The 10107-nt window shown below is 35.2% G+C and overlaps 1 protein-coding gene across 1 annotated transcript; it reads left to right on the top strand.

Moving 5' to 3' along the window:
* The first annotated feature begins 212 nt into the window (after nt 1-212).
* LOC150032827 (uncharacterized) lies at nt 213-1327 on the top strand. The gene is made up of 2 exons (XM_090307039.1): nt 213-692; nt 1025-1327. The coding sequence occupies exons 1-2, from the start codon at nt 213-215 to the stop codon at nt 1325-1327; spliced, it is 783 nt and encodes a 260-aa protein (XP_090163165.1).
* The last annotated feature ends 8780 nt before the right edge of the window (nt 1328-10107 follow it).

Genomic DNA, 10107 nt, shown 5'->3' with positions numbered 1-10107 from the left:
TCATGGGGATGACGTGGCAATTTTCAGACCTACTTGCACACTTGGGAGAGCCACAAAATTTCTTAAAGAGAGCGAGCTCCGCGACTCAGCCTATAACGATTTTCTATTTTGTAGGTTTTGCTCTTCGCTTAACCGTCGTGTCTTGACGGTTTACAGTTCGTCGTTCTGAGGACCCTGCCGTTTTCAACTTTTAAGACGTTTCCACATCATTAATGGCCCTCAATAGCAACAATGAGATATCTAACCTTAACTATCCATTTCGGTTCGAAGGAGCGAACTTCAAGCGGTGGAAGCAAAAGATGTTGTTCTTCCTCACCGTAAAAAAGGTTGTCGAAGCTTGTACCAGCGTTAAGCCGATCGTCCCTTTAGAAGAACCAACTAAACAACATATAAAAGAAGTTGTTGACTGGGAGGAAAAAGACTTTCTACGTAAGAATTTCATTTTAAATGGTTTGACGGATGATTTGTATGACTACTACAGTACAAGGAAGACAGTGAAGGAGGTCTGGGATGCCCTGCAAAAGAAGTATGACACCGATGAGGCCGGGTCAAAGAAATATGCGGTTAGCCGTTATCTCAAGTTCCAGATGACGGATGACAAATCCGTGGAGGCCCAATCCCATGAACTCGAAAAGATAGCCTACGAGATAATTACTGAAGATATGCCTCTAAACGAACAATTCCAAGTTGCTGTTATTATTGATAAACTGCCCCCCTTGTGGAAGAATTTTAAGAACACTTTAAGGAATAAGACCAAGAAGTTCTCCTTGGAGAGTCTTATAACCTGGTAAAGGATCGAGGAGGAAGCCCGGAAGTAAGACCAGAGGGAGGAGGTGAACGCAGTACCTAGGAAACCTGCTTTTGTCGTGGTAAAACCTGACCAAAAACCTAAGGGGACAAAGAGGAAATGTCAGAATCGTGGCTCCAGCAACCAGAACCAACAGAAAAAATAAAAGCACCCTTCAAGAGAAACGGTACAATTCCTCTTTGCTTTAATTGTAATAAACCTGGGCACATGGCTAAGAACTGTAGGAACAGACATCGTCCTGCTGGTCAGGCGAACCTGACAGAAGAACCGTTAGTCGCCATGATCACAAAAGTAAATGTGATTGGTGGTTGTGAAGGGTGGTGGATAGACACTGGCATGGTGCCCCATGTCTGTCATGATCTTAGTCTATTTAAAACTTGTACTGAAACTAAGGATAAGAATATTTTGTTGGGAGATCACCACTCTACGAAAGTTGCTGGAACCGATGAGGTGGAACTGAAATATACCTCTGGGAAGACTCTCACGTTGAAAAACATTCTGCACACACCGAAGATATGAAAGAATTTGGTTTCGAGCTATCTCCTCAACAAAGTCGGGTTTACTCAAACTATAGGGGCAGACCTATATACCCTTACCAAAAATAATGTATTTGTAGGGAAAGGGTATGCAACTAAGGGAATGTTCAAATTAAATCTAGACCTTAATAAAATGAAATCTTCTGTGTATATGCTATGTTCTATGAATATTTAGCATGCTAGACTTTGTCATGTGAATAATAATTTAATTAGTAACATGATTAGACTGGAAATGATACCTAAGTAATCCACGAATGATTTTGATAAATGTGAGTATTGTAGTCAAGCTAAAATTACTAAAACTCCACATAAATCTGTACTTAGGAATTCTTAGCCTCTAGATTTGATTCATTCTGTTGTCTGTGAATTTGATGGCATATTGACTAAAAACAGTAAAAGATATTTCATAACTTTTATTGACGACTGCTCTGATTTACTTTTGTATATCTACTGAAAAAAAAAGTGATGCTTTTGATGCCTTCAAACTTTTTGTTTCTGAAATAGAGAATCAGTTTAATAGAAAAGTTAAAAGACTTCGTAGTGATAGGGGAACTGAGTATGACTCAGACAGTTTTAATGAATTATTTAACTCACATGGAATAATACACGAAAAGACCACACTTTATTCTCCTGAAATGAACGAAAAATCCCAGAGGAAAAATAAAACTTTAGCTGAGCTAGTAGTTACTATTTTACTTAGTTCAGGAGTCGTATCTTATTGGTGGGGTGAAATAATGCTTACCATGTGTCATGTCCTAAATAGAATTCCGAAATCTAAAAATAAAACTTCACCTTACGAAATTCTCAAGAATAAGAAACTAAACTTGTCCTACTTTAGAACATGGGGTTGTTTAGCCTTTGTAAGGATTCCTGACCCAAAAAGGAGAAAGTTGGCTTGTAGAGCTTACGAGTGTGTCTTTATAGGTTATGTCTTAAATAGTAAAGCCTACAGGTTCTATGATCTAGTGAACCAAGTGATCATTGAGTCAAATGATGCGAACTTCTTTGAAGATAGATTTCCTTTTAAATCAAGGAATAGTGGGGGCTCCGATTTAAGTGGTATAACCCTAGTTAGAAATCTTAACCCTAGAGAGGAAACTGACACCGAACCTAGAAGAAGCAAAAGAGTTAGAACCACCAAAGATTTCGGAAATGACTTCCTGACCTACAATGTAGAAGAAGACCCAAAAGATCTAAAAGTTGCCCTGTCCTCAGTAGATACCAACCTATGGCAAGAAGCCATAAATGATGATATGGACGCACTTGAGTCAAATATAACTTGGCATTTAGTAGATCTACCCCCAGGATGTAAGGCAATAGAGTGGAAATGGATCTTAAGGAGGAAACTTAGACCTGATGGGACTGTCGACAAATTTAAAGCCAGGTTAGTAGCGAAGGGCTTTAGACAGAGAGAAAACGAAGATTTCTTTGACACCTTCTCCCCTGTCACTATAATTACCTCTATCTGTGTCCTATTTTCTCTCGCTGCCCTTTATAACCTCGTAGTACTTCAGATGGATGTAAAAATCACTTTCCTAAATGGTGAACTTGAAGAAGAGATTTACATGGAACAACTTGAGGGTTTTGTCGTCCATGGTCAAGAAAATAAGGTGTGTAAATTAGACAAATCTATCTATGGACTAAAACAAGCTCCTAAGCAATGACATGAAAAATTTGACAACCTTATCCTATCTAAAGGTTTCAAGGTCAATGAAAGTGACAAATGCATCTACCATAAGTTTGATAATAACCTCTGCACTATCTTGTGTTTATATATAGATGATTTATTGATCTTTGGGTCAAACTTCCATGTCATAAATGATGTAAAATCAATATTGAGTGCGAACTTCAAGATGAAAGACTTAGGAAAAGGCAGTGTAATCTTAGGCATAAAGTAAATAGGTCTGAAAAGGGAATTTCTTTAGTTCAATCTCATTATATAGAAAAGATTCTAAAGAAATATAATTACTTTGAGTGTAAACCAGCTTGTACTTCTTATAACCCTAGTGTCAAGTTGTTCAAGAACACTCGTGACAGTGTTAATGAATCTGAGTATGCGAGCATCATAGGCAGTCTTAGATACACTGCCGACTGCACTAGGCCTGACATAGCTTATGTTGTAGGACTACTTTGCAAGTTTACAAGCAGACCTAGTAAAGAGCATTGGAATGCTATAGAAATGGTCATGAGGTACTTTAAGAAAACCCAAAAACTAGGATTACGTTATCAAAAGTTTCCCACTGTCCTGGAAGGGTTCAACAATGCTGATTAGAACACTCTTTCGGATGATTCAAAGGCTACGAGTGGCCATGTCTTTAATATAACTGGTTGAGTTGTCTCTTGGAAGTTCAAGAAACATACTATTTTAGCCCAATCTACGATGGAGTCAGAAATGATAGCACTATCGACAGCTAGTGAATAAGCAGACTGGCTTAGAAGTCTGTTATCAGAGATTCCCTTATGGGAAAAGCCGGTACTGGCCATATTGATCCACTGTGATAGTACTGCAACAATCGCAAAAATTTAGAACTGTTACTACAACGAAAAGAGACATCAAATACGTCGTATGCACAGTACCATTAGAGAGTTTCTCACTACTGGTGCAGTTAGAGTGGATCACATATGGACTTATGAAAATGTGGCAGATCCTTTGACGAAAGGATTGGCCAAAGAAAGGGTTTTCAGAACCTCAGAAAGGATGGGACTCATACTTATCGAAAAATGAATCACGGTGAGGAAAACCCAACCTGTAGACTGAAGATCCCAAGAAATAGATTCAATGGATAATAACTGATCATGAGTGATATATAGTGAATCATGCTAAACCAAACACAGAGTTTCATTCCTATGACTTAAAGTCTGAGCATGATATCCTGAAGCGTAAGAAAGGTTGAACTCAGTTATTAATGAGATCTATACTTGATGATAAGTGTACCCTTGATAGATTCACCTGTGTGAATATGGAAGTGAGGGTCACTTCCTATGGAGTTTATAGGTAAACTCTCTAGAGCATTCACTAAACCGAGATTCACGTGCTATACCTTAAAAGCACGGGCTTTCGTACTATACCCTAACAACACTCTGTATGAGATGTTGTTAGAGATAGAGTTCAAAACGAAGGGTTACTCTAGTATATTCTGAATCATCTACACTATATAAAGGTTCAAGTCATAAGACACCTTTGCTTATGCACAGTGTTGTATATACTGAAACTGCTCGATGAAAATCTTTCCTCTCTTCTCGTTTTGTTTAAATTTCCAAATGGGGAATTATTGGGTACAAATTTATATTTAAAACGGTCCATTGATTATTTTAAAATGATCCGTTGATCATTTTTAAAACGGTCCATTGATTATTTTTAAAACGGCCCGTTTCAACGCTGAAGGCCTATGAAAAGCGAGGCCTTTAGCAGTTCGTAAGACACATACTTCATTTTCATAACACCCCATTTCATTTAACTCTCCTTCTCCATCTTAGCTTTCCGAGCAGTGAGTTTAGAAAGGATGTATGTTCTGATCGGTAACGGTGCATTTCCGATCGGTTTTCATTTGACTATTTTATCCTGGGGATGAAATGGTAATTTTTAAACCTGCTTGCACACTTGGGCAGAGCCGCGAAACGTCTTAAAGAGAGCAAGCTCCGTGACTTAACCTATAACGAGTTTCTGTTTTGCAGGTTTTGCTCTTCACTTGACCACCGTGCCTTGACGGTTTACAGTTCGTCGTTCTGAGGGCCCTGCCGTTTCCAACACACACACATTAAGATTATTTTTTTTATTTTATTATTTTTTAAATGGAAACGTATGCTTGAAGGTAAATCAATCTCTTATATTTCAAATAAATCAATGTATTTATTTTATAAATATGACAATGACACAGAAAAAATAGATCATTTTTCATAGGTACCCTTCATTTTCATTATCTGAACTACTTTTTCTTTTATTTTTTACAAATGAAGTAAATACAGAAAATCAAACCAACAAACGAACAATTCTCAAAGTGTGAAGTTTGTAACAAAATAATGTTCTCGGTCAGAACTCGGATATCAGCTAATCTTACACTGAAGTTAACAAATCTACCCTTATATATATATGATTAAAGTAGCTTAAAAAAGAAAAGGAAAATTGGAGGAAATAGCAAACTCGAAGGTATGTTTTGATTTTTGTCAAAAAATGAAAACAATATGATTTTTTTAGAAGTGTTTCATTTTTCACAATCTAACTTTAAGATAGTAGATTGTGACCCCACTTGTGCAAACTGTACAACGGCGACACGTGAGTGTCGACACATCTGGCAAAGACAGAGGGCCAATAGAAGTGTCGTGATGCGATCGGAGGATGGTGCATTATCCAACACCCCAACATAAGTGGATAAGCATGCCATGTTGAACATTAAGCAGAAAGACAAGCAATTGTGTGATCGGTGGTGTCGGTGACAAGCTCCGCGGGGGCCAGATGGGGCCCCAGGCCGTGACCTCAGAATGTAAGGTTCCGTCGCGAGTTTGAACGAGTGGCTCTAGAGTTAGATGTATATTGATAAGATATGCAAACACGTCGAATTTCATGTCAATCGGAGTTTAGGCAAGCGCTCTACGTTGGTGAGTGACAGTTCGCTAGTGGCAAATAGGAAAATGTTCAAAATGCACTATAGGGGGAGGCATGGTGTCAGCTCTCCACCACCTCTGGGCTCTGTGGCCTAATTGAGCTACCCCATGGCATATGCGTATATCATGGCATGGGCGAGCGTTACAAGACAAGTGTCTCGGGTGTCTTCCATTGAGAATGTGATCTCATAGACAGTGTAGGACGGCACGGGTATGCGGGCATTGCTCCCAATGGGCCAGAGGTTTAATGTAGCACCCAGTATGCCATTTTGATTCGACAAAAGCTCGGAAAGGCCTAAGTCTCGATTATGTTCAGATGGATGGATGTCCGGGAAGTCCCGAGTTAGATTGTTTTCCATGGGTTGGTTGATGATGGTTCTCGATAAGTGTGCCCAATCAGGAGAAAGGAAGCTGATGACATCTCGACACTGAGGATGGCATCCTAAGGCATCAGTGTGACTCGATAGTTTCTAGTGGCCCTATACTTGTTCAAGTTGTCCCGATAAGCAGTATAATGGCTCGGTAAAGCTCGGTAGGTGACCATTAGGCTGATAGAAGCCCGTTAAGTGCCAAAGTAGGCCGATAGATCCCGACAAGCATTGTTATGTCCTGGAAAGCCTCGATAAGTGTCTGAATCACCCGGTAAGCCCCAATAAAGGGTTATAAGCTTGTTTTGGCCCAACGAAGGGCCAGAATTCATCCCCGTGGAGTTTTGAAGCGATGTAGAAGTATGGAAGACGTGTTATTGGGAACCAAGATGGCGGAAAGAGATGCGGCGTTGTATTGTGATGAACTTAGCCTCATATATGGGCAAGGTCAAGCCTCAGGACTTGGCCTAGAGTAGAGGTAAGTCGGCTAGGAGTTGCACATGAGGGAAAATACACGTACGGGCGACGTGTATGGTCGAGTGAAGTTCAGTTCCACATGAGTTCAGTTCAATTGAGGATAGAATAACCTCGCCTAAGGTCTGACGAAGCTTCAAAGAGTCGAGCAAAATGTGAATTGGGGCTTGAGCATCCCTTAAGGCTGATCATGATCACGGGTGAATCATGGTGTCGCACGGTTGGAGAAGTACGACCGTGACACCACGCACATGACATATATTTTTTTTGTCCCCAAATTTCCCCTGGTATGGTCGATTAACAGTTTTTTCAAATACTGTATAATTGTTCTACCGTGTATAAATTCTCAATAGGAATATAATGTAGATAGAATCGTTTGTTAGAAGATCGTGTATCAACTCTCAATAGAAATACATATAATGGAATCGTCGGTTATGAGACTTCAACCTAATGAATTCAAGAGATAAATCTGTCGAATTTTTCTCTCAGTTTAAAATTTGAATTAACGGTTTTATATCTGTTTTGATTTGATTTAACCACTTTTCGAAAATATTCAGAATTAATTAATCTTTAATTTGTTTATCACCATTTTGATTTTAATTTATAATCTATCTTTATGTTTTACATTATTTTATTGGTTTTTTTATCATTTTAAATTCAAAATAAATTTTTTTTATCCTGGTTAGGATTTTACTTAATATTTTATACATATTATCTTCTAACAAACTGTATATTTCATTTAAATTTAATCATTTTTTATTTTTTAATCATCTTTTCTTTATTATCATCTTATTATGTTAAATAAGCATTCACTTTTGCATTCTTGATGTTCTCTGCAACAAGTAAGGTTTCTTTCGTAGGTTTTATGGTTGATGGAGTTATAAATACAGTGAAATTGTTGAAGCTTAAATGAAAATGAAATTATAAATACAGTGTAATTATAAATAAATGAACTTCCTTCATGATTTTTCTCCCCAAATTATATTTGAATTTATATTTTATTATCAAATTAGATTTATTTAACTACTTATTGAATTAATCACAATAAACAAAAATTTCCTGATTTTCTCTCCCATTTATTTTTGAACTTATTTTTTATCATCAAATTTGATTTTATCTAACTAACTTTCTATTTGCTTAAATGTTTGTTACAAATTCAATTGTATCTAAATATTTTTTTTCATTATTTTATACATATTGTTATCAAATTAGTTTGATTTTTTTTCATATTTTCGATGTTTTCAATATTTCATATAGAAACACGTAAAAATGGCTTGGTGTACTTAAAAAAAACATATAAATGGGAATTAAACTTTAAATGTTTGAAACATGTGTATATATATATTATTCAGTTATTAATATTAATATTATTATTACTATCATTATCATTATTATTATTATTAAAATAAGATTAAAAAAACCCTAAATCTCACCTTACTCATCTTCTTCACTTAGTCGTCCCCAAAATCTTTTTTTTTCACTATCAATCTCAGCAACCTTTCTTGAATTTCATCGTCTTGACTAGCTTTTGACGACCACCCTTGCTAGATCACCGAACTTTTTCGCTCGCACACATATATCCTGCTTTTGTTTCTACTTTAAACATCATTTTCAACAATGACATTTTGGTATTGATAGTGTTTAAAGTTGGCTTTCAAGATCCAATGAGAAAAATGGTCACATGGAATGAAAATGATGAAACTCCTTGCAACTAGTTTAGTGTCAAATGTAATCATATTTCCAATAGTCACATCATTCGGAAGTTGCAATTTCTTCAAATATTCAATTGTAAACAATAACTTCACTGGTACAATCAACTTTGCTTTTTGTCAACTTGAGGGAAGTTCATCATCATAGATATCCATAAGTTTCTAATGACTCCTACTGCTAAATCAACTTTGCTCTTTCTCACCTTAAAGGAAGTCCATTGCCATGGACATCCATAAGTTTCTAATGAACCCCACTGTCTGGTCGTCATCTTCTGACATACACGCATTCTATAGATAATCAGAAGTGTAAAAGATCATACTAGGTGATTTTTAATTTTTGCTTCTGGAATGTTTAGATACTGTGTACTCATGGTTCTAGAGTGTTTAGGTAGAGAGTATTTGTGGTATTCGAGTTGTTTTTGAAGCAGTGTATCTTTGCATTATCGTTTGTACTTAATTTTGTTGTTTTAGGGTAGTTTTGTCATTTAATAATTAGTATTTTCTATTATATAAATTGATTTTTTTTTTTTATAATTTTGAAATCTTTTTGCCATTTTTTCAAATGAAACTTTAAAATTAGCTATTTCTCTTGTGAGTCCTTAAAAAATGGAGTAAAAACTGGAGTATATAGCATAATTTTAGGTTTCAATTCGAAAAATTTAATAAGAATTTTAGCAAATCACTTGTGGATCACGTGTTCTGACTTTTTCTAATTCCTTATTTGCCATCAATCTGATCTATAGTTATACAGTGTAATTGTTGAAAACTGAGTTATTAACATTTATATATACAGTATAATTATTAACTATTGGGTTATTAGTTTTCATCATAATCAGATTAAATAAAAACCAAAAAACGAATATATTTTTGCATTTAAACAAATAATCCTTCCTAGCTTTCTCCCCAAATATCTCTCTTCAAATAAATCTTCGAATTTGATTAATATATTTTTCTATTTAAACAAATAATCCCTCCTAATTTTTCTCCTCAAATATCTCATATGTATCTTTCTTTTCTTAATATTTATCTAAATCATTTTTTCATTTATTTATACATATTGTTATTTATTTGTTTTCATTTTTTTCCAATGTATTCGTTTGTATTCTTATCATGTCTTATTTAATATTATATTAATATGAAGTTATGAAATTTAACTATCATATATTTACACATATAGTGTAGTTGTAGTGTGAAGTTATAAAGACTTTAACCATCATTTTTCATGATTACTAATTATAACGCTATATTGCATCTTCTTAAAACTCTATCAATATAATATGGTAATTAGCTAATATACATTTACAAACACAGTATAATAGTAATATAAAGTGATTAGATTTAACTAATTTACCTTTACACATACAGTGCTAATGTAAGTTATGAGGTTTTATGCAACACTCATAACCTTTAAAAAAAATGGTTATTTTTAATCAATTCAAATTTAATTATGGATTTTGTCTTTGAAATAAGTGTGGGCTCGATAAAATCAAAATATGGCTTAATTTGACTTTAATAGATTAAATTAAAATATTTTAGTTTTTATTATTTTGAATTGGAGATTTTGAATGTAAGTTTCATAATTTTGGAAGTCTAATGTATTTATTTTAATT

This window comes from Benincasa hispida, chromosome 11 (assembly GCF_027475165.1).
Source record: "Benincasa hispida cultivar pf3 chromosome 11, pf3_genome.v1.1, whole genome shotgun sequence".
NCBI lineage: Eukaryota > Viridiplantae > Streptophyta > Magnoliopsida > Cucurbitales > Cucurbitaceae > Benincasa > Benincasa hispida.
Note: the sequence above shows the minus strand (reverse complement) of the source record. Positions and strands in the feature narration are given on the sequence as shown.

What these genes read in the sequence shown, in the direction of transcription:
- LOC150032827 (XM_090307039.1), top strand. Translation starts at nt 213, where the DNA reads ATGGCCCTCAATAGCAACAATGAGATATCTAACCTTAACTATCCATTT. An exon ending in ACGAACAATTCCAAGTTGCT is followed by an intron (nt 693 to 1,024) that starts GTTATTATTGAT and finishes CACATGGCTAAG; the next exon opens with AACTGTAGGAACAGACATCG.